Source organism: Aspergillus puulaauensis, chromosome 4, assembly GCF_016861865.1.
Source record: "Aspergillus puulaauensis MK2 DNA, chromosome 4, nearly complete sequence".
NCBI classification, from domain to species: Eukaryota; Fungi; Ascomycota; class Eurotiomycetes; order Eurotiales; family Aspergillaceae; genus Aspergillus; species Aspergillus puulaauensis.
In genome coordinates, this window is record NC_054860.1 from 71,812 (window position 1) to 95,063 (window position 23,252).

The window sequence follows — 23,252 nt, forward strand, 5'->3', positions numbered from 1 at the left end:
ACCTCTCCAATATTGTGCTATGAGAAGGCCATTAAACATTTTGTGTTCCTCGCAGGCTTCTTCCTAAGCATCCTTTTTTCTGATTTAGCTGTTTTTTCTGTAGGTTTATATCAATCCTGTAAATAGGTGAATCTTATTCCAAATACCTTCATAGCTACCATCGGGCATCAAGGCAAATAGCGTACAGGTGGGTAATAAAAGGCTTTCAGTTGCTATAATATGTGCCATTTGGGTAAGAGCACTGCCACCAACCAGCACAGTACGGTTCAATGCCACTCTCCTCAGGGCCGGCATCGTTCAGAAGCAGCGCCGCGACTCCATGCGGCGGTAGCTTGACCGTGATATTTCGATATGCTGTCCCATTGTGGGTGTGGCTCCACATGTCATAGACGTCGTACAGTCTGCCCGCGCGGATGGCCCAGCTTTCCGTGAGATTGAAGCTCATGACTTCATATGTGTCGAGCGTGTTCAGGAGCATGAATACCACCCCGTAACTCGAGTTCCCGGTCCAGTACTGAGCGGGATGAGTTTCGTTGAACGTAAAGTCCGGGTTAATGCCCCAGCGGAAGGGACTAATGCTGGCGCCGACATGGGGATCTTGGTTGATGCGGAGGAGATCCTTGTTTGACAATATCTCAATACTCTGCCGGGGGACATTGGTCAGATTAGCACTGATTAGCAGCGGCGATTTCAGCAGGGCCCAAGCCGTGAAGTGGCTCTTTTCCTCTTCAAATGTCATGTTTCCGTGTGGCTCGCCCTGACCGTAATTTCCAACCTCCAGGATGTCAAAGTCATTGCGGCCGTAAAAGTCCGTAGCGGATGACACAAAGGAAGCCGTGTTGATGATACTGGCAATTGAGCTCCACCAGGGTTTAATATCGCCGTTGACGCGCCAGCTCTGGCCCAGCTGGCGGGCCCAGATCCAGGGTTGCTGCCATCCCCACTCGCAGAGAGAGAACTGGAACGGCTGGGAGTAATTTCTCGCAGCACGGTTAGCAATAGCATCAGCCATGCGCTTGTACCGCCCATAGACATTCTCCTGAGTGACGTTGTCGAAGGGGATGAAGCAATTGTCGTACTTCAGGTAGTCGAACCCCCATGCCTCCCAGGTCTCCAGGTCTTGCGCCTCATGGCCGTATGATCCAGGGTACCCGGCACATGTCCAGTGGCCAGCGTCCGAGTACGCGCTCGACGATATCCCAACTGACTTCAATTGGGAGGTAAGCCGCTGGAGTCCATGAGGGAACTTCCCGGCGTCGGCGACTAATCGGCCGTTGGAATCGCGGGCCTTTCTGCAATGGCAGTATTAACATGATGAGACGATTAGGGTGAAGCGTTTGGCGTACTCGGTCATGCAATCATCAAACAGAAACGAGTTATAGCCTGCGTCGACGAGGCCCAGATCCTTCATTTCCCTGGCCTGGGAAAGCACAACATCCTCATTGTACTGGCATTCGAAGGCATTGAACGCTGTGGCATGGGTTTAGGGCATGGTCTGTAGAGCAGCCGACACGACTTACTGTTATATCCAAGCTTGGGGAGTTTGCCGACACGGGCATCGAGAGCCGATGCACGGCCGGTGAGCGCTGCAAGGCCACTGATGGCGATCGCTGAGATTAGCATGGCTGCGTGCTCCATAAATGCGTGGGGCTCTCTGCGCCTTATATACCTGAGACCAACCCTTGGCCATCACCGGAAGTTACTCGAACACTCCGTTTCCTAACTGGGACATGACGGCGGACTTCCGTCTCCATTTTCTCCATCCTCTCCATCCCTGTGGATTTGCCAAAACTCTACAAGGAGTTCCGATGCACTTGCTAGCCAAAACCGGGTCAGGGTTAGCGTTAATATGAAACCCAGGCGCCTGAGTTGCGGAGCCAGGGATCGTTCCAGCGTATGGGAATTTGGCCGATGAGCCCAGTGAGAGCAGACCTTGGAAGAAACTGCCGCCTTGTTTGATCGTCCGGTATATAAAAGGGTCCAGGAAGGCGAGCACGCAGCTTGGGGAGGCCCAGCGCCACGCGTCCGGATATTGTCTGGCCACTCCGGGTCAAATCCAGCAGTATCGAGTGGGCTGCTTCTGCTTTGTCTTCACAGCAGAGTATGAAATAGATGACCCTGTTATTTCAGCATAATTACTCCGAGAAGTCGCCGCTGGGTGCCGTGGATACTGGACCCTGGTGGTCGAAGGGTATAAGACCCTCGCCATGGTACAGAGCTATCACAACAACCATCAACCTTCGTTCAGTCGAAATCAATTGCGACCAACGGCCTACTGAATTCACAATGAAGTTCTCCAACTCGCTTTTCTCCGCCGCGGCCGGACTAGGCCTCCTGGTGCAGGCCCAAGCCGCTGCTCTCGCCGGGCCTGTGAACCGCAACGCATCTACTTCTGCGCGCAGGCTCCTGACCTATCTCAACAAGACCACAAGCAACGGTACCACGCTCTCCGGCCAACAGGAACTTGAAGATGCCGAATGGCTGGCCCAAAACGTGGGTCACTCCCCCGCAGTCCTGGGAGTCGACTTGATGGACTACTCGCCATCAAGGGTGGAGCTCGGTGCCAAATCCCACGCTGTCGAAGACGCCATCTCATACTCCAAGCGCGGCGGCATCATTACTATCTGTTGGCACTGGGGTGAGTAAAGCACAGACTAGACCCTGGCTACCTATACTAATACTTGGTCCCAGGCTCTCCCTCCGGATCGAACACCTCGACCCCGGACGCATGGTACAACAACTTCTACACCGAGGGCACCACATTCAACCTCTCTTCGGCCATCCAGCCATCGTCTCCCGATTACAAGCTGCTAGTCCGTGACATCGACGCTATCGCCAAGCAGCTCGCCCGGTTTAACGACACCCCCATCCTTTTCCGTCCTCTTCATGAGGCTGATGGCGGCTGGTTCTGGTGGGGGGCATCCGGCCCTGAGCCTTGCAAGGCTCTTTACTATCTGCTCTTCGATAGACTTACCAGGACTCACGGCCTTAACAACCTCCTCTGGGTGTGGAACTCTAAAGTACCTGAGTGGTACCCCGGGAACGACTTTGTGGATGTTGTCAGCGTCGATGTTTATGCAGACAAGGGCGACCATTCATCGCAGATTGCCGATTACAGAGCTCTTCAGAATCTAACTGGCAACTCTACAAAGCCAATTGCACTAGGCGAGGTTGGAAACATCCCTGACCCTGAGCAGATGCACAAGGACGGTGCGAAGTGGGCGTACTGGCTTACATGGAACGGGGACTTTATCCGCGGCGAGGACAAGAACCCTTCCCAGTTCAAGAAGAAGGTCTATTCTTCCAGATTTGTTGGTACCTTGGAATAGGTTCAAGTCTTTGGGGAATACACCTAGGCTCCCCAGACTAAACATGTTCGAAAGTGTATTTTTAGGGGGAGTGGGACTTAGTGTCTCGCATTATATGTCCTACAACGTGACCATTGACACGAAAAGGCTATATATGTTAGAGTGGATAGATGGAGTTGATTTTAATAGAAAGGCTGCCCCTGATCCACTAGAAAGTGTCGGGAAGTACTATGATTCGTGCACATTCCTAGTATTCTAGTTAAAAGCTGCCTAACCCTGCTACAAGTAGGTAAAACCCGACTTCGCCCAACAACAACACCGCTTCCTAGGAAGTTCATTATTGAACTATGAGTATATTTCATACTGGGAAATTCCCCAGTACTATTAGGATCTATATCAGTTGCATGATTCATAGAATATAGTAGGTTACAGTTGGGGACTTTCGATTTGATTACAGTAGAGAATACATCATGGTGACGTATGTTGTCACATGCCTGAGATTATGGGCGCAGCCTTGTTTGATAGATTCAGCAAAAGAGCGCTCTTAAGGACCAAAAGATATTTGTTGGGGCGGCAATGCCTTCCTGTACCTGATAACAAGCTTTTCTATGCTGCCAATTATCCATCCACGCATATTATACGGGCGGGCACGTTCTTCAACATCACAATGATTGGAGAATCTACCACTGAGTACCTCTTTATCCGGATTTGTATCCTATTTCTTCATAACATTGCACCAATCAGTATTTTATACAGCACTCAGTTACTCCTTGTTCAATTCGTTCATCTGCCAAATTATCTTGAACACCTCCCTTACCCGATTCAAATATGGCTCACTACAGAGGCAATCTTTTTAATCACTTTCATCATACCACTCAAATACAATCTCCATCACTCTACTATTTGCCACAGACCTTTGTCCGCGGAGGGCAGGGAGAAACTGTTCAGACGTTGCATCGCGAGCGTGCCAAACCTAGAGAAATATCTCAGCCGATGGCTTTTAGTATCAGAAGCCGAATACATCAAACGTGATAATGTTAAAGACTTTGTCAGATGGGCATTCTTCAGACCTGACTATAAGCATAAGTGGGACCAACATGACGAGGTGGAAGTCGAGGCCTATACAACAGAAATTGAGAAGCTGATTGGACAAAAATTGGCACCAGGAAGGATAGATTTGAAAGGTCTTGGACAGCTTCTACATGAAACAACCGGCTCGCATCGCAGTCTGCTATGGTACACTGTCAGTTGATTCTATTGCTGTGTGATGGAACCCTACCAGACTGATATATCAATTTATTTAGTGTGTCTTTGTTGTTGACACGGTAACATACTGCAAGATGCTATACAATGGATTCCACTTCCATCGCAGCTCCCTCTCGCGATTCTTTAACATCTTTCCAATTCGCCCCCTCACGCTATTCACGGCATACCAATCACCAGCGCAGCATCTCACGTACTGGCATCGACAGCATACATCCACAAAACGGCTACCTGTACTATTCATACATGGTATTGGAGTTGGCCTGTACCCTTACATGAACTTCCTTCAAGAGCTCAACAGCGAGCTAGAGACGGGAGCAAATAATGATGGTGAGGTCGGTATCATTGCACTTGAGATCATGCCAATAAGCTCTCGGATAACCCATCCCGCTTTAGAAAGGCATGTGATGATCCGTGAGATTTTGCAGATTGTGCAGTATCATAGGTGGAGCAGATTCGTGCTTGTATCCCATTCTTATGGTTCCATAATTGCTGCACACCTTCTCAAGTCTGATCTGTTTGATACGCTCATCGGACCTATGGTCTTCATCGACCCAGTCGCATTTCTCCTCCACCTTCCTGACGTGACATACAACTTCACAGTCCGCCAGCCAGCACGAGCCAATGAATACCTGCTATGGTACTTTGGGAGTAAAGATATAGGAGTTGCCCATACATTGTCACGGAGATTTTCCTGGATTGACAACATAATCTGGAGGGAGAATCTCCGGATAAAAGGCGAAAAGAACCAAGAGGGTAGAAACGTCACAGTAGCTTTAAGTGGCAAGGATGCGATTGTAGCCACTGAAACAGTGGCACAGTACTTGGTGGGTTCATTATCTGATCGACCATCAACACGTGGATGGAAAAACAAGTCCTGGATTGGATACGGGCTTGAACTGCTGTGGTATGAACAGTTGGATCATGCTCAGATATTTTCTTTTAAGGATACTAGGTGGCCAGTCATTCGGGCGATCTCTGTATATTCAGGTGCAGGTTGAACTTATCCTTTTGGTGACATTTCAGCTCATTCTACAGAATAACTCCATCGTCGTCTTTGATCTGGAGGAGTCTGCAAAACTGATAGACGATAACAATCTCTCGTATTGTAGTATAGACATAATACATGGACTGTGCCAGGGATAATTCGGATATTTCAGGCCTTCATAAGGCAGTCAGTGAACTCTTTGCCCCAAGCCGCGCTGATTTATGGATTAGTATGTAGCTCATGTCAAAGCATTGAGAATACGTAACTCACCTTGTATTTCTCAACACAAACTCTTCTTGGCTTTTAAAGATTCTGGATCTTTCTTCCTCTCCCATAGTAAGTGCTTCATAAATAGCATTAACGGATTCCTCCACATCCCATGGATTAAAGATGATTCCCTCGTTCAAAACCTCTGCAGCGCCTGCAAATTCAGACAGCACTAAACTTCCATGTTTCAGACGCTGACATGCAATATACTCCAGACACACTAGATTCATCCCATCTCGAGTAGAAGAGACTAAGCAAACATCTGAGGCCGCATAAAGCGCGACAATTTCCTCGAATTCAAGTGACCTGTTTAAAAAGCTGACTGGCGAGAATTCAATCGATCCTTGCGACAGGTAAGCCTACCTCAAACTCCCGCGGTCTGCAGGAACAAACTAACCGTGTTTCCCATTCAGCCTCCCTACTAGTTCATTGACTTCCGTCTTGAGACCTTGATACTCTTCCACATCTTCTCTCGTTGGCACGGCGACTTGCATCAAAACTACCTTTCCAACCCATTCAGGATACTGAGTCAAGAAGGTTTCCAATGCTTTCAGCTTTTGGGGCACGCCTTTGATATAGTCTAAACGGTCGACACTGACTATCAATTTTGCGCCTTGATATCTTCGCGAGAGGGCTCCGATTCGTTCTTGAACATCGCTTTTCTCAATTGTTTCTGCAAAACGCTCAGGCTCAATACCGATGGGAAATACACCGACGGTCACATTTGAATCGTGAAACGGCACATGACTCGAGCTTGTAGGGAGTTTGCTAAATAAATAGCCAAGCATCAGAAGGGAAGCTTGCATTGACAAACACCAAATTAACCCACAGAATTTGAGAGCAACTATCCAGAAAATGCCTTGCATAGCTCTCAGTGTGAAATCCAACAAGATCGCAGTGCAACAAGGCTGTGAGGATCTTTTTCTTCATCGGTAAGATCCTAAGGACCTCAGAACTGGGAAAAGGGGTATGTAGAAAAAACCCCATCTTGATGCTAATACCGGACTGTCGGGTGCTTTCACGGAGGAATTGCGGAAGAAGCATTAAGTGATAGTCATGAACCCAGATAACATCCCCGTCATTCAGCTGCGAAGTGATAACTTTAGCAAAGAGGAGGTTAACTTCAACATAAGCATCCCAGTCATCCTTGTCCATGCGGACCATTTCATGCAGCTGGTAATGAAACAGCGGCCACAAAATGGAATCTATGAACGGGTTGTCAGCGTTAATACTCTCGTAGTTCGTGTGGCACAGCATTCGACAGTGTATCAACTTGCAAGTGAGCTGTATAGGGACATGGAAACTGACTTGAAAATCCATTGTAGTACTTCTGAGCCAGATGATTATTTAGGAAAACAGGTAGCACATCATAATTAGCTGCCTTCTGCCTTACAATCTCCTCGTCATCCTGAGGTATTTCAAGCCCTGGCCATCCAAACCAACGGAAAGGCATCGATTTCGCTAGGCCGCCGAGAGCGCCGGCTAGGCCACCAGTTGATTGAGAGCACTCATAGCCTTCGGGGTTCAGCTTCTTGATCGTGATTGGCAAACGGTTTGAAACAATAATGAGACTGGGAGGCGGGGCCATTGCGCAGTAACTTCTTGATAAAAGCTATTCTACTCAGTAAGCATATGAATTAAAGGAACGAGTTAACATACGCGAAATTCTCGGAGGATACTTATCCAACTAACGCTTTAATAAACGAAGTACTTTCCCTCCTCCTAAAATACGCCGTTCTGACATCATGGCAATAAACCAGTTACAAGGGCGGGTTTATAGAACAGAAACCCTGGTTATTTTTGGTCGCCTCACTGCCGGTCCATGCGCTTGGTAGTACCCCCAAGGATATTAAGAGGTATATCTACTGCCAGGGTTTGAAGTTCGAATCTGCCTAGGCCGGCATACTCTGATCAGACTCATTTCCTTTACGAGACAACACCTGAGTGCCAAGGAACGGCTGGATGGGGATTCCACTGGTCGAGTCACAGGATTTAAGTACAAAACCCACCGTATTTCAGATTACTATTCATGAGTCAACAGGCAGGAGCAGATATTAACCCCTTGATCGATAGGAGGACGGTGCAGACCAAGGAATTGTCCACGGGCTCCAGGCTCACTTTCTCCAGTGACTAGGCACGGTCCATTAGCAGAAGGGTTGGTGTTGGTCGTTCATGATATCATTTTGACGCAGCACCTTTTTGGAATAGTAACCTCATAATTAAAAAAAGAGAGAGAAACAAGGTGATTCTCTCACCCTTTAGCAGTGGATGATGCAAATATAACAATCCCGAATTATCTACATGACGTCAGTGGCGGGATGGGCAGTTGACTGGGGAGGGAACAAGGAGTTGTTTCGCCCTTTGTGTGGTCGGCCTTTGAACTTCTTGCTAAAAGTTACAGCACTCAGCTCACTATAACTCTGTTAGATAATGCTGTTATACTGGGATCAAATACCTCCTTGGCAACGTGATAATCAATATATCCTTTCAGGTTATCGGGCTGTTTCCAATTCTTTTCGCAAATCGTTCGCGAGCCTTGCTCATGTCCACAATGAATCTGTCAATATCTACTCCCACCTCATCCCTGCGGTTCTGATATCAATTTTCAGCATCCCGCTCCACACATCACTCATGGCCAAGCACACGAGTGTATCAATAGCAGATACCATAGTTTTGGGCTGTTTTGCCTTGGGGGCTGTGATGTGCCTAGCCATGTCAGCAGTCTTTCACACCGTACAGAATCATTCCCCGAATATAGCACGCATCGCAAACCAAATGGATTACATTGGCATTGTATTTCTGATCGTTGGGAGCTTTGTTCCGAGTATCTTCTATGGGTTCTACTGCCATCCTATGTTACAAACAGTCTACTTAACCATGGTATGTCCTGAGTTTACCATATGTTTCCACTACTGAGCGAGAGAGCTTATACGTATTTGTAAGATAACTTCCCTCGGCCTCCTTTGCGCCGCGATTTCAGCAACTCCCCAATTTCGGCACCCTACGTGGCGGCGCTTTCGGGCGAGGATGTTCATCGCCCTTGGACTGTCGGCACTGTTCCCTGTCGTTCATGGAGTTATGAAGTTTGGCATTAAGCAAATGAACAAGCAGATTGGTCTTTTCTGGGTCATTCTTCAGGGTTCGCTCTATATTGGAGGGGCCTGCATATACGCTGTGAGTCAAAACCATTCCTGTCTTGCGATCCAGTATCTAATGTCCGAGTTCTCAGACCCAAGTACCGGAGCGTATATATCCCGGCGTGTTCGATATCTGGATAAGCTCTCACCAAATTTTTCATTTTATGGTGGTAATGGCTATAATATCTCACCTTCATGGGTTAACCAATGCCTTTAATTACAACCATAGTTTTATGGCCATATGTTGGTGACAAGAGGTACATCCATTAGCTCACTTTAACGTGTGATGTCCATTACCAAAGCGGTATTATTTAGTCAGAGTATAGTATTAACTATAATCAAATATTATCAAAATATTAACAAACTATTAACAAAGCCATGCAACCTACGTGTATATCTATCAGGGGGGTGTTTGAATGGTTGCTGGAAAGTAACGCACTTATAAAAGAACCTGCTCACGCTCACCATTTGAGCGTCAGGCCGCCAGTCCCTGAAACTAGAAACGAAAGATAATCCAGTATTGGTGTCTATATGTTTCCATCCAACAGAGCCTGTCCTCGACAGCTTCCAATACCTGGGAAATTTTGCGAAGTTCGGCAATGAATCAACAAAAACAATTAGTGTAGCATTTCATGTCTATTGGCTGACATGGGTACAGAGGCAGATATCAACACCACACGTCTTCGCCAGAGCCCTGACGCTCCGCAACTTGGACTTTTTGCCGTGTTTATAGCGAAAGATAGATGCTAGTAGTCTTCAGTTTATACCCCCGACTAGGTCTGGCTCGTCCCACTGTCACGAATTAAAGGCGTGCTCTCAGTCGCAGGTGCCGAGTCTCCAACCGCATTGGGCAGCGAAGACGAATCTGGGGGACGTGAGCTGCCACGAGATTTGCGGAAAACTTGGGGGTGCTTGTGTATTATATGCCTCAGTCGCCCTCCTCGGACCTTGTTCATAAACGCCAGCTGGTCGCGGACTCCCTCTAGTGCAAAGTCCCACCCGTACTGGCGGCCTTCCCCAGAGATACCCGGCTCAGGACCCTTTGCGCCGGGCCAGACATACGAAATAAGCTTAGAGATGGCTTTATCCGGGATCAGACGTATCATCATCCCCACCGGTACTGTAAGAGCTCCAAACAACAGGCTCACTGCCCACTGTGAGGGCTGGTCAAGACGCCGCACGGAAAAGACTTGCCCGCCGAGGAAGACGATCACGATCTGGCCGCCGACGATGATGACCTGAATGGCGATGAACCATGTGTTCTTTAGAATGCCCTCCATAATATTTAGACGGTTGTCAACCCGACGGCAGCTGCAGAGACCAGTCAGTAAGAGATCCTACCAAGAGGGAACATTAATACTTGCTTGTACTGGTTGAATATCTGCATGAAGACAAACGTATTGAACACCACTGTCTGCATATATCCGCTACCCCACTTCGGGAAGATATATTGGCCAGCAAAGTTCAGGACAAGCGTCACTGCCAGTTGATAGATGGCCTGCCCAACGATCATCTTCCACATTGTCAGGGTGATTAGCGGCGCGGATTTGGGCTCGGGTGTGCGCTCGAGGACATAAGGCGAAGGAGGATCCGTCGCTATAGTCAATGTTAGGAGAATCGTTAAAAGAAAATATATTAAAAAAAAAAAAAAAAACCGGAAAAGGGGGGGGTACCAAGTGCAAGAGCGGCGAAAGTGTCCATGATGAGGTTGACCCACAACAGCTGCACTGCGCTGAGGACAGAATCCTCGTCATCACTGGCAACAGCGGAAACAAAGGTGAGAACAACCGCAGTGACGTTGACGGTCAATTGGAACTGAATAAATAATCAGTTTTGTTACCAAAGCAGGCTATGGCGATCTTACTTGAAGGAACTTCTTGACCGCGTCGTTAACCGTCCGTCCCCAGGCTATGGCCTTGACAATTGATGTAAAATTGTCGTCCATTATGATGATATCTGACGCCTCCTTGGCAACTTCCGTGCCTGTAACGCCCATCGCGAAGCCAACATCCGCAGTCTTGAGTGCTTGCGCATCATTTGTCCCATCCCCAGTCACCGCGACGGTCTCGCCAAGTGTCTTGAGCTGGCTGACCAAAATCTTCTTGTCGTCTGGACTTGACCGCGCGATGACCTGTAATCTGGGAATGGCCTCGTTCATCCGATCATGGCTCAACTGGCGGAATTCAGGCCCTTCTATAGCAATACCGCCAGCCGTGTAGATGCCACATTGCTGGGCGATGGATTTGGCCGTGGTAATGTTGTCACCAGTCACCATCCTGACAAAAACCCCGGCACGCTGACACTGGCGGACTGCGTCAGGGACTCCTTCGCGGACGGGGTCCTGGATGCCGAAGATGCCTAGCATCGTCATGTCCTTGAAGATTGGCTCAAAGTCTGCCATTCCATATTCGTCCGTCGGTGTCCCATGAGGCGGCCATTCTTGGAAATCCCGGTGCACGAGAGCAATGCATCTCAGAGAGCGAGACGCGTAGTCAGTGATAATGGTGTCTAGCGTGGTCCTTGTTGTCTCGGAGAGCGGCGTCTCTGCCAAATCCTTGGTTGCATCCTGCACTATCTGCGCCGACTGGCGGAGTAAGATCTCAGCAGCACCTTTAACAAGCATCCGATAGTTTCCATTCTGCATGTGAACGACCACTGCCATGCATTTGCGGCTCGAGTCGAACGGGAATATCTGCACGATCTCCGCGTTTGCTCTCTCCTCGCCCACTGGCCCAAGTCCGAGTTGCTCTCGCGCGAATGACAGCAACGCCGTCTCAGTCTTAGATCCAATAAACGTCGTCCCTCCGTCTCGGTCACTCTCGAACGCAGTTGAATTGAGCGCGATTGATTGGATCAAGTGCTCCTTGATTGATAGTGAAAGCGTCGATATAAACTCCGAGGCTGAAATAGTCCCTGAGCCTGGTGCACTGCCTGCACGGTTTGAAGACGGTTGGCCTCCAAATTGTGACTTGGTGTCTAGAGTCGCAGCCACGACGCTCATCTTGTTCTCTGTGAGTGTGCCAGTCTTGTCGGAGCAGATGGTCGTGGCATTTCCCATGGTCTCACATGCCCGGAGTAAGCGCACGAGGTTGTTGTCCTTGATCATTCTTGTTGTTGCAAAGGCGAGAGCGAGGGTAACCGCCAATGGCAGCCCCTCGGGCACTGCTACAACGACAATGGTTACGGCCACGATGAAAATGCGCAGAAAGGCCTGACCTTTTCCCTCTGCACCACCCTGTATCTCCTTGAGGCGGACCAAAAACTTGGTGAAGAGCACCACGAACAGTATCAGGGCGCAGATAAGGCCGACCTTGGCAATATAGTCCGCCAGCATGTTTAGCTTGACTTGCAGCGGGGTGATCTCGCCCTCGTCCTGGAGAGACATCACTGTTCGGCCGTACGTTGTGTGGACACCAGTAGCAGTGACCAGGAAAGTCCCCGTACCCTCTTCAACGTTGGACCCTGATATGATAAAGGGATCCATCTTCTTCAGGTCCTTTTTCTGTGTAACTGCGTCGTAGACTGTCCCGCCCGGGGTTTTGCGAAGGAGGTCTGACTCCCCTGTTACTGAAGACTCGTCACACTTGACGCCTTGTCCGTCAATCAGGATTCCATCTGCCGGGATCATATCACCAGGTTCCAGACACATCACGTCCCCGACAATAATATCATAGGTCAGAACCTCCGCTGTCTTGCCTGATCTGATAACCCTGACATATCGATCTTCTTTCTTCTTGTTAAGCTTAGCGAATTGCCGTTCTTTCTGCCAGTCATTTGCCGCGCCGACGGTCACCACAACAAAGATGGCAGCAAGGATCGCGGCTCCCTCTACCCATTCTACGCCTGTTCCTTGCACAGACTGGGGAATACCCACGGCGAGAGAAACAACCGCGGCAATGGACAGTAGGATTAGCACCTTATCATTGTACGCAATCCACACCAGCACCCAGATAGATTTGAGCTTCTTCTCGGGAAGCTTGTTGGTTCCAAACACGCGCTGCCGATCCACAAATCGGTCCTCTGGCTGCCTGCCTGCCGGTGCATCCAACATGGTATCACGCGATGGCGCGAGAGACGCTGAGTTAGGCCTGGGTGGTGAAACCGCCTCGCTGAAACTCACCCTACCATGCAACACGGTTTCGTCCATGCTCAAGCCGCTCTGAACGTCGGTTCGTAGACCCTTTTCCAGCCCGCGCAATCCTCCAAAAGTGCCGAAAGCGTCCAAGTTCTTGGGGTTCAAGAGTTCATCCAGCTGGCCGGGCGAGAAGGCGAACTTGTTATTTTCTGCGTCCGAACCGGGTTCTCCGCTGGGCTCTGGTCTGAGAGAGTCTCCCTCATCAACGGCATTGTCCCTGCTGTTGAGTCTGCGAGACGACGCGCGCACATCGGTGTCGTCATACTTACTTGCCGACTGAGTGCCGTGCCCTGGCTGTCCTGACCCCCCGAGAGGCGGCGTAGGGGGGCTGGCCAGCAAGGGGGAATGAGGCCCGGTCATGGAATATTTGGGAAGAAGGGTTTGCGCGGTTAAGTTATACGGCGCTGCCAATATTGCTCTTGGTAGGGGCAAGTGTTCAACGGAAGAGTCGATGCACAAGCCTAATTCAAGAAGCGAGTAAGGGCTTCACTTGATTTGGTGTTGTTATTATGCAACGGTCGGCGTTTTCCAATCAGTGGGGGATTTATGACATGGCGTTAAAATGTAATAAGAAATAAAAGAGCCGCTACCCATTATTAACCGCATCGTGTTTACACAACCCTGGCACATTCCATGACGTTGTCTATCCCGTCACGTGACATCCTTACGTGAGTGACTGGCAACCTAGGTGGCATACAGCTCAGCGCTGGTTGAAATTCTCAGAACTGTCTAACCATGAATAATGTTGTGTACAAGGACTAGATAATCCGATTATTAAATAATCTGTTTATTGTTTGGTGAGGAGCCAGTTGTTTAAGGAGAAATATATTTTAACAACGGCTGAGGCGGTTACTACGAATATATACCCTAGTAACTAGAAAGTAATTATAATAGTAAAACCCCGGTTATAAGATGGGTAAAATATTACAGTAACACGATTTCTAAGCTAACCAGTATTGTACTAAGCTAATATAGGATATATTTCAATTATATACTATACTTCTATTATAGTAATATAGATACTGTACTAGGCACCGGGTCTCAAGTCCCCCGTAGAGGTCTCAGTGACCAAGATCTTCCTTCAACCACGCCAAGACGCGAACCAACAACGTATTCTGAACGCAGCATTCGGGGAGATACAGGAGTTAGATGCCCTGGTCGTCGTAATATTTGAATTTAATATTGATAAGTGCAATTTGGCTGCTGGGACTAGGTTCAATTTCGTAGCACAGAAAAATTGGTGGCGCAGACCAGACCGCCTGATTGTGCCCGTTCACCAGTTGTGGATGTGGATTTCCAACGTCAACTTCTATTCCAACTTCCTTTCTTCCCGAGTCACATCTGTCTACCAGTGTCATATCTTGCGATCTTTGGTCTATTCACCATGCGCGGCGAAGTACGTGCTGTCCTGATTCTGTTCAATGTTGGCTATACTGGGGCTTTTCCCATCATTCATTCCGTTTCCCATTCCTGAGCCGCAAAACAATGCAATCCGGTCTCGCGGTGTGACGCTGAATAGTATTGAAGACCAAGCCATACTGTCAAACAATGGACATTAACGTGTTGCATCATTAGATCTGTCATCTTCACATCGGCCAGGCTGGCACACAGTTGGGGAATGCGGCCTGGGAGCTGTAAGCCTTTACTCCTTTGTGATCCTTTGGGCAATGGTTAACCGGTCGATTACTATATAGCTATCTACTCGAACACGGCCTCAAGGCCGATGGCCATATCGATCCCGATATAGACACCGACACTCACCAGAACGGCTCTTACGAAACAGTTTTCACCGAGACCGGCAACGGCAAATACGTCCCTCGCTCCATCTTTGCCGACCTTGACCCTTCGGTGTGTAAACGGGCGGATAGAAATCAGAAATGGAATCCGGGCTGACAGGTTTCTGGTGATATAGACCATCGACGAGATACGCACTGGTGCCTACCGCCATCTGTTCCATCCCGATCAGCTGATAAGCGGGCAGGAGGATGCCGCCAATAACTGTCTGACCCCTGGATGTTTGACAACGCGTGATAAGTCAAGCTAATGCGTTGCAGATGCCCGTGGTCACTATACTGTCGGCAAGGCGCTTGTTGAGAGCGTTATTGACCGCATCCGTCGTGTCGCCGGTGTGTAAAAGGGACCCTCCCTTGAGCCCTGGTTTGTAAGCTAATTTTCTAAAGATAACTGCTCTTCTCTTCAGGGCTTCTTGATATTCCACTCCCTCGGCGGAGGGACCGGCTCTGGCTTCGGCTCACTCTTGCTTGAGCATCTTTTCGCAGAGTATGGCAAGAAGTCGAAGCTGGAGTTCGCGATCTACCCATCTCCTCGTGTGTCGACTGCGGTGGTGGAACCCTATAACGCTGTCCTGTCTACTCAAAGTACTACTGAGAACTCCGACTGCACTTTCCTCATTGACAATGAGGCCGTCTACGATATCTGTAAGCGCAAGCTTGACGTCCCCCGCCCTGGTTATGATAACCTCAACCGTCTCATCGCCCGGGTTGTTAGCTCTCTGACCACTAGCTTGCGTTTCAATGGCGCCCTGAACGTTGACTTGAACGAATTCCAGACTAATCTCGTCCCGTTCCCACGTATTCACTACCCCCTTGTCTCGTATGCTCCGGTCATCTCCAGCAGCTGCAGTGCTCATGAGAGCTTCAATATCAAGGACCTCACTTTGCAGTGTATATACCTTCGTGTCTTTCCCCTCAACTGCCCCTTCATTCTAACTGTCGCGCAGGTTTCGAACCTCAAAATCAGATGGTCGTCTGCGATCCTCGCAATGGCAAGTATATGGCTGTGGCTCTTTTATACCAGGGTGACGTGGTACCTCATGATTGCACGCAGACTGTTGCCCATATCAAGGCCAAGGCCTCTTTTAACCTGGTGGAGTGGTGTCCAACCGGTTTTAAACTCGGTATTAATAACCAGAAACCTATAAGTGCACCCGGCAGCGAGCTTGCCTCTGTCGACCGTTCGGTTACTATGCTGTCCAACTCGACCGCTGTCTCCGAGGCGTGGAGTCGCCTTGGCCATAAATTCGACCTCATGTATTCCAAGCGTGCTTTCGTTCATTGGTACGTGGGTGAGGGTATGGAGGAGGGCGAGTTCTCCGAGGCTCGCGAGAACCTGGCTGCTCTGGAGAAAGACTACGAGGAGATCGCCGGCGATACTGTCGGCTCGGACGGTTACTCGGAACTGGAGTTTTGAGTTCTTTTTGTCTCTAACGGCTTACCAAAGTCTACAACTATGTAATCTGGCGAAGATGTGGCAGTGGTAGACTGGTGTCGGGTATTTGTCTGAATTGGTGACCGCAGCGGGGTTTTGCCGCTTGTGAAACCACGGATGCAGCACAGAAAACCGTGCAAAAAGTAACATGAGTTATGGGGCTTTTTTTTTTGGCTGAAATGTGGCCTGGGAATTGAGTGATCCCGCCTGCCAGACAAACACAGAATGTTTCTGAATAATAAAATATGCGTCCACACACAAGTGAAAGACTAAGGGATTTTGTATACTTTAGAGCGTAAGAACAAGGACGGACTGCTGAGTAGGGGCAGATTGGAATAGGGAACTTATAGTAACAGGAGGGGTTTTTAAGTTGATATTTTTATCCTGAATCTTATGTATCTTTTGACTCCATCAAGGGTTAAAGATACGCATGGTTGCAGGATTTGTGCTGAGAATAGCTAGAACTGCCTGGATAATATATTACTCCTTGTAATATTACGCGCTAGCTGAGACTTTTTACTAATCTAAAGGATCTCTAGAATATCAGTGATTATATCCTCGCTGGTATCAGTGTTGATTTAAGATGTAATATGACTTTCGCCTAGACTCTCATCTGCTGAGGCCTTGACGAACCAACCCCTAAGAATATATTGTAGCTGAACTTGTGTAACAGTCTTATTCACTGGCTGGAACTAGCATCCATCACGGTTTCAACGCCCAAATCCGCTTCAATTGGTTCGAACGCTCCAACCCTTGGAACCGTCCAATGGTTGATCCTGGAATGGTTCTCCGGGCCGTCCCTAGTCTGGTAGCCGTGCAAAGGCTCTGTGCCTGTGACGTCATATTAGGCCTTGGAGATTCCTTGGTAGGCGCCGCCGTCTCACTTTCTAGGAGTGGCCTCACCAAGGAAGCGCAAGCTTGTCGAATAACAGGATCTTCAAGTAGTGCCTATCAGGACTTCGATATTATTTTCTTTTTTAAATCACTCCTAACCCTGACGCCATCCGCCAACATCCGTACTCTTCCTTAGAACCAGTCAATCTCCTTGACGCCTTACTATGAGGTCGTATGAAGCTTTATTGATTGATAATATCATATAACCGCCAGGATAAGCAACCGGGGACCTGGACCCGAGAACAGATGGCCCAACGCAAGAGTGACAATCAACTAGTTATTATAAACCAATCTCACAATCAGCTTTAGCTCCTAGAAATTGTAGAAAGGCAAGGCCTTAAACCATTGCGGTAATCACAGATCAAGTCTCACATTTGAGTCTCCATAATTCGTGACAGAAGTTGCATGCCGAGCCGATCGACATCTTGTATGTCCACTGGTGGGATCGAACTACGTCAATCGAAAGAGGTCATGGACAATCTTCAGATATTGATGGAACAAGACAAGATTCTATACCTAGGCACCTCCGATATGCCACTATGATTAGTCTCAGCAGTGCACCTGTATGCTGAAGCCCAAGGAAGAAAAAAAAAAAAAAAAGGCAAAGTCTCGTTTAGCATCTACTAAGAATAGGTCATGATAAAAGTTAAAGATTGTATATGGCATTTGAAAAGGAAGCAGCCATAGTATTACTTATTCCGCAATGTAATCGCCTATTGCGGTCAAACTTGGAAGGGTAACACTTCCTTCATAACCCTTACCACCCAAACCCACAGTTATTGCTCCTGATAGACCTTTCGGATAGATCTGTAATATTAGGTCAAACACAAACGGATTGTCTTGAGATAACTCATCCTTGGATGATACAAGGACCACCTCAACTGGTGTCAGGGGAGGTGCACTCATAATAACATCACACTCAATCTCGTCTCCAGATAATTGCTGTGCTTCAAACTTGGTTTCTGAAATGACGGACACTGTAGTTCCCGGGCGAGGGATCCCTTGTAAGCTGATACCAGGAGTACCCCGAAGCTCACAGGAGCTAACACGGCCTGTTGCACCGCCAATTCCCTTGACCTTGAAGACTCCTGTGGCGGTGATGAACTTTGAATTGAAAAGCGACGCTCTCTGAATCTTGTCCCCAATTTCCTTGTGTTCCGGGCTGGGGCTCCTGAGGAGTAAATTGTAAATGCTGTCAACCAACACATTGACAATGTCTTGCGTTCCACTTGCACCTATACTTCCTATCCATTCATTGAAAAGACGGGAGCTAGTAGGATCGCTTGACAAGTTTCTCTTTAGCTGTGGGTTTCCCCCTATGACAGAGCATTTACTCTCATGTCGGCCTAAGTATTCTCTATATTGGGCTGTGTCTTCTGCCCCCCCTTTGACACCCATAACCGAGCTATACTCTGTTTGGATATGTTCGCGGAAGTTCTTTTTCGATTCGTCAGATGCGTCAGGCCTTGTGATCTGGAGGTGGTACCGGGCCCCAGAACAACAGCCCGTGATAACATGTGTGCCCCATGTTGCAAAAAACCCTGCATATGCATCTCGTGCTGAAGCATCATTCTCGTCCCAGTACGGAAGTTCCTGTGCGGTCCGGATGAGGTCTGCGTTGATGGCTCTTTCCAGGTTTTGCACGTCATACTGGGCAGTATAACCGATATTACCGATGCTCCAGAGGCCAAATAGATATTTAGCATTGAAAGATACCCTGTGACCAAATTTACCGTCCCCTTCCTCCGAGATGCCCAAATACCGAAGACCTAATGATGGATTTGTTGCCAGATCATTTGCTAAGGCGTCTCCAGTCGTGCAAAATAAATCCTCAGCAATAATGTCTGTTCCCCCAGGGATTATGAAGACACCTTCGGGAACTAGAAATTGCTTATTTGTTACTGGAACTCTAGCCGCTTCATTGTTGAAGTTGAATTTTAGAAGCTGGCTTTTTCCAGCCGCCCCCAAAATTTCTCGATAGTCGAATAAATTAGAACCTGATGTATAATAAGCTCGTCTGTGTCAATAATTAATGGAAGATCAGTGATACCCGGAAAGAGAGTGATCCCACGTCCCAATAGCCCGCAAGCGGGAAGTGGTTCAGGCGGAGTATCCATGCTGATAAGTGATGATATGTATAAGAGGTAAGGCAGATGGAGAGAAAGAAAGAATAATTATTTGTAATCATGAGAATGAGAAAAGAGGAGAGTGAGGTCACCCTCGGCAAGCAGAGGCACAACCGTCATCACGACGTATTGCCTTATTATGACCCAATCACGACGCTACCCACCTGGCCAAGGGCCTGGTCCATGGATAACGTGGCCTTAGCCAGTAGACTGCGACTGGGATTCTTGCCTCAAAGATAAGTTATTATGGGAAGTTCTTTTTTTTTATCTACTTTGTTATTTAAGAACTACGTCAACATTAACCTTATATTACCGTATTCTGTTAGCAGTCGTCTCTTAGCTCCATAGGATAGGATGCCATTTGCCACAGATGGACCTTTATAAGGAGTACCTGATACTATAGGAGCAAGTTTTGAATTTGAAACATCATCAAACGCTCTCTTATATCGCGACATCCAGGACAGATTGCTACCAGAGATGCATAATATACGCCAACTATATCCAACAGTAACATACCTCCGAGTCTGTTTCCCTTTCTCGAAACATAGAGCTTCCATTGCTCAATCCGTTCGCCGTTACAGTAATTTCGGAAGAGAGAAAGAAAGTGGGATTGAAAAACCAAGCAGCAGTGACTCAGCTGAGGGGAAAAACAGTGGAAGAAAAGATCAAGCATCTAAAGGTTAGATTCCAGGTTTCTCCAGGTAGGGCACATCCAGAAAATTAATATTTAACAGGATATCCTGAGTTATCTACAGAAATCAACGGCAGTAAAGAACACCAAGAATACTACAGCCTTAGGAATTACCGAGAGGGTCCTAATACTCAAAGTGGTGAATTAAGCAGTAAATCCGATAAGAAGGGAGTCGATGCACATAACAAGGACATCAAAAATAGGTTTGAAAAGGATTAGGCGTTGTTGTTTATATATACCTTGACGTGATGTTTCAGAGCAGACATACTCGGCGAACTTTTAGTCTTAATTCCTGCTTGAACGAGTCGGCGCTTGCGCTTAGCGGCTGCACGAGGAGCTCGTGGATCATATCAAATATGCCCTTGAACAACGGAGGATATGACCTCAAACCCGGAGGTCTGCCCGGAACCCTTAAATGCCCGGACTTGAGTTTCCTTGCGATAACCTTGTCCTTTTGACTTCCCTAATTTCATTTTGAATTCATTCTTTCTTGTTTTCTCTCCCATTCGATTTATTCTTATGTACCTACTTCGCTTTATCCTTCATCTTTGATCCGCCATTCTCTATCTACTGCTCTCTTACGCGCCCATCTAGCTACCTTGAATATATCTTTTGCCGCATTTTACTTCTGTTTGATGTATTCGCTGCTACTGTCTGTTTTCCTGAGCCATATAATCTCGTTTCTGCATGTCCGTATATTCTACTCTTTTAGCTTCGTTCATTTCTTATCACCGCTATGTGGATCAGTGTGGACAACGAGCGCGTCTGCAACATGGCTATTCATCATGAACCTGAATTGAACTCGGAGGCCCTAAATTACTAGATAATAATCCATCCTATACAGCTTGTTACAATATCCCCAATGTATCCCTCTCGGGGTATAGCTGAGGGTTCAGGTAGTGATTGACTAATCTGGCCAACATGACCCTAGTCTTGCTAGGGACAGACAAATAACTCTGAATTCCATTCAAAGGCCTGGGAGGCTAGCAGTCAAATATTGATATCTGATCCGAATGAAAGTGATGAATATTTATGGCGCCGAACGAAGGCTGCCTGATTTCTGTCCAGATTTCTCGTTCCAGAGGGATCGACCTGTGCCGTGTCGACTTTGAAAATCAGTACCCTCTTTCCCATTCACATTCACCACGTTATCACCCTGGTGATCATGGCGAAGAGACAAATGCTGTAGCGTATCATCGGACATTTGACCAAGCACTTGCAGTGACCTCATTCCAGTATTAATCCGTTTAGCGTTCAATAAATCGCCAATAGTCGACACTAGCACTTGTTGCGAGTCATCCAGAGAAGCCACGTCTTCAAAAATATTGACCCGAGAGCTCTCAGATAGACTCGAGGCGTCTGCACAAATATTAAGACATTGAGTAATTGTCTCCTTCTCTTCCTTGATTTTTTGAAGGTCGTCAGTAACCTGGTTGGACATTGCCCGGCTCCCGTTACTCTGCAAATTCGCCTCCAATTGACTGAAATGTTGCTGAAGCCGAGCCGATGCTGCATTCATATTCTGAAGGCAGGTATTCAAATAGCCTTGAGCTATTTGCTGAGATATACTAGAATTGGGCTTTGCAGTTGTTGTGTTCTCGTGAGGTGATGAGCTAGCAGGTCCTTCTGTTTTATCCTGGCATTTTAATTGATACTGCTCGATATACCCTGAGACTTGTTGACAGATCTGAAGGCAGTCTGTTGTACTCTGCTTTTCTTCTTCTATTTGTCGTAATTCTTCATGGTTAATAGTTGTGGCTAGTTCTTCGGAGGAATAGCTAGTAGCTCGTTTCTGTTCGATTTCGCTCAGTCGGTCCTCAAGATCTGAGGTAGTATCATGTATCATGTCCTTGTAGTTCTGGAGCATCTCGCGAGTAACAGCAACAGACTGGCTGATAAAAAACAGGTTAGGGCTTATGTATAATTAGACAACAATATTATAACTTACAAAGTCGCGCCCCCAAGGGCAATATTGATAGTTGCCTTGTAGTTGGCGAGCACATTCTTATAATTCGAAATGTCATCACCCAAGTATTGAAGCTTAGTCCAATCTCGCAAGCTTGTCCTTTCCCCGTCTGAGTGCTTGACACATTGGCTAATCAATTCACCTAGTTCCTTGCAGGCGACGGCGCATCGCTGTAAAGGTAGCTTCAAAGCCGAGAGCTCGGTCTCATATCCCTTGACCACGTTTTTAAGGACCTCGAGGGTCTGCAGGAGGGCCTCGACCTCGTCTCGGAGTTCTCTGGCGGCGCGCTTGGAGTTTCGGATACTTTCGATCGTCTGAAGCAATGATTTGCCAGCCTGGAGAGCAACTCCAGAGAGGGCAACCACCCCGGTAGCAATTGATAAAGGATCTGCCATGCTGCTGGATATGCGAACGCTAGTGGAACATGAGAGACTGGGAAAGTGCAGCTTGAATTGCCGCTCTCTGAACTCGCCTGCGGGGTAAGATGATTAACAGGTCACATATGACTAGTGAGGCTATGTATCTTACTAATCGACAATCAGCACCTCGCTAGTCCGACAATAGCTTCGCATTCCAGCCCTCAGCTGGTAGACGATTATACGGATCAGGAATCCCTATTTAGGGTCCAGACAAAGCCCCTAGGTAGTTAGAAAGCCCATGTACAGCCAGGAGCGAGGAGGTCAAACCTTGGATTCAATCTCGCAGCTTAGTCATCAATAATGGCCAATCAGGGTTAGGTAGTCGTCACCTCTGGTCAAGCCCCATTTTGGCTACAGCTTGACCCCCCAAGATTAACCGATATCAAGAACCTACTTGCTGGACCTGAAGCGCGCGGAATAGAATTCACACCTCCATAAACAGAACTTTCAAGGAACAATATGCAATGTGGCCGCACATGACTAAAATGTATGCTTGGTAGTCAATGCCCTCCTATTAATCCAGCTCTTCCTCGGTCCGGTTGAATGGATGACTGTATAAAGGGCTTAACATCCAAAAGTACACATAGACGATGTTTTCTCTGTAGTCTGCAAAGCTGCTCTCTTGTTGGACCAATTTGTTCATGCTCAAACACAGTAGGCATTAAAATGGGCAGTTGGGTTCTGAAAGGCCATGACTCTATAACTGATATTTCCTTCTCTACTAAATATATAAAACTTGGTCCCTACAGGACCTTTATCAATATTTCTATAGGTAACAGGTATATAGCCCATGCTCATTCGCTTTCTATCCTCTATATTAGATAGATCAA

The 23,252-nt window shown here is 47.7% G+C and overlaps 9 protein-coding genes across 9 annotated transcripts; 4 read left to right on the forward strand and 5 right to left on the reverse strand.

Annotated features, from left to right (window-relative positions):
• Nucleotides 1–205: 205 nt before the first annotated feature.
• APUU_40024A (glycoside hydrolase family 27 protein) lies at nucleotides 206–1,411 on the reverse strand (the record flags this gene model as incomplete). Its single annotated transcript, XM_041703050.1, has 2 exons — nucleotides 206–1,292; nucleotides 1,347–1,411. The coding sequence occupies 2 exons, from the start codon at nucleotides 1,409–1,411 to the stop codon at nucleotides 206–208; spliced, it is 1,152 nt and encodes a 383-aa protein (XP_041555774.1).
• Nucleotides 1,412–2,286: 875 nt separating this feature from the next.
• On the forward strand, nucleotides 2,287–3,329 carry APUU_40025S (uncharacterized protein; the record flags this gene model as incomplete). The annotated part of the gene is made up of 2 exons (XM_041703051.1): nucleotides 2,287–2,638; nucleotides 2,692–3,329. The coding sequence occupies 2 exons, from the start codon at nucleotides 2,287–2,289 to the stop codon at nucleotides 3,327–3,329; spliced, it is 990 nt and encodes a 329-aa protein (XP_041555775.1).
• A 646-nt stretch (nucleotides 3,330–3,975) lies between these two features.
• Nucleotides 3,976–5,572, forward strand: APUU_40026S (uncharacterized protein; the record flags this gene model as incomplete). Its single annotated transcript, XM_041703053.1, has 2 exons — nucleotides 3,976–4,551; nucleotides 4,613–5,572. 2 exons carry the CDS (start codon nucleotides 3,976–3,978, stop codon nucleotides 5,570–5,572), a joined length of 1,536 nt encoding a protein of 511 aa, XP_041555776.1.
• A 155-nt stretch (nucleotides 5,573–5,727) lies between these two features.
• On the reverse strand, nucleotides 5,728–7,414 carry TPS1 (trehalose-6-phosphate synthase; the record flags this gene model as incomplete). Its single annotated transcript, XM_041703054.1, has 5 exons — nucleotides 5,728–5,773; nucleotides 5,830–6,169; nucleotides 6,224–6,594; nucleotides 6,656–7,031; nucleotides 7,135–7,414. 5 exons carry the CDS (start codon nucleotides 7,412–7,414, stop codon nucleotides 5,728–5,730), a joined length of 1,413 nt encoding a protein of 470 aa, XP_041555777.1.
• An 842-nt stretch (nucleotides 7,415–8,256) lies between these two features.
• APUU_40028S (hemolysin III family protein) lies at nucleotides 8,257–9,214 on the forward strand (the record flags this gene model as incomplete). Its single annotated transcript, XM_041703055.1, has 3 exons — nucleotides 8,257–8,706; nucleotides 8,770–9,000; nucleotides 9,056–9,214. The coding sequence occupies 3 exons, from the start codon at nucleotides 8,257–8,259 to the stop codon at nucleotides 9,212–9,214; spliced, it is 840 nt and encodes a 279-aa protein (XP_041555778.1).
• Nucleotides 9,215–9,736: 522 nt separating this feature from the next.
• APUU_40029A (uncharacterized protein) lies at nucleotides 9,737–13,458 on the reverse strand (the record flags this gene model as incomplete). The annotated part of the gene is made up of 4 exons (XM_041703056.1): nucleotides 9,737–10,274; nucleotides 10,328–10,559; nucleotides 10,637–10,778; nucleotides 10,828–13,458. 4 exons carry the CDS (start codon nucleotides 13,456–13,458, stop codon nucleotides 9,737–9,739), a joined length of 3,543 nt encoding a protein of 1,180 aa, XP_041555779.1.
• A 1,024-nt stretch (nucleotides 13,459–14,482) lies between these two features.
• On the forward strand, nucleotides 14,483–16,308 carry APUU_40030S (tubulin alpha chain; the record flags this gene model as incomplete). Its single annotated transcript, XM_041703057.1, has 7 exons — nucleotides 14,483–14,494; nucleotides 14,674–14,732; nucleotides 14,793–14,946; nucleotides 15,011–15,098; nucleotides 15,153–15,224; nucleotides 15,279–15,782; nucleotides 15,839–16,308. 7 exons carry the CDS (start codon nucleotides 14,483–14,485, stop codon nucleotides 16,306–16,308), a joined length of 1,359 nt encoding a protein of 452 aa, XP_041555780.1.
• Nucleotides 16,309–17,913: 1,605 nt separating this feature from the next.
• Nucleotides 17,914–19,337, reverse strand: APUU_40031A (uncharacterized protein; the record flags this gene model as incomplete). Its single annotated transcript, XM_041703058.1, has 2 exons — nucleotides 17,914–19,217; nucleotides 19,271–19,337. The coding sequence occupies 2 exons, from the start codon at nucleotides 19,335–19,337 to the stop codon at nucleotides 17,914–17,916; spliced, it is 1,371 nt and encodes a 456-aa protein (XP_041555781.1).
• Nucleotides 19,338–21,067: 1,730 nt separating this feature from the next.
• APUU_40032A (uncharacterized protein) lies at nucleotides 21,068–22,398 on the reverse strand (the record flags this gene model as incomplete). The annotated part of the gene is made up of 2 exons (XM_041703059.1): nucleotides 21,068–21,929; nucleotides 21,986–22,398. The coding sequence occupies 2 exons, from the start codon at nucleotides 22,396–22,398 to the stop codon at nucleotides 21,068–21,070; spliced, it is 1,275 nt and encodes a 424-aa protein (XP_041555782.1).
• Between the last annotated feature and the right edge of the window lie 854 nt (nucleotides 22,399–23,252).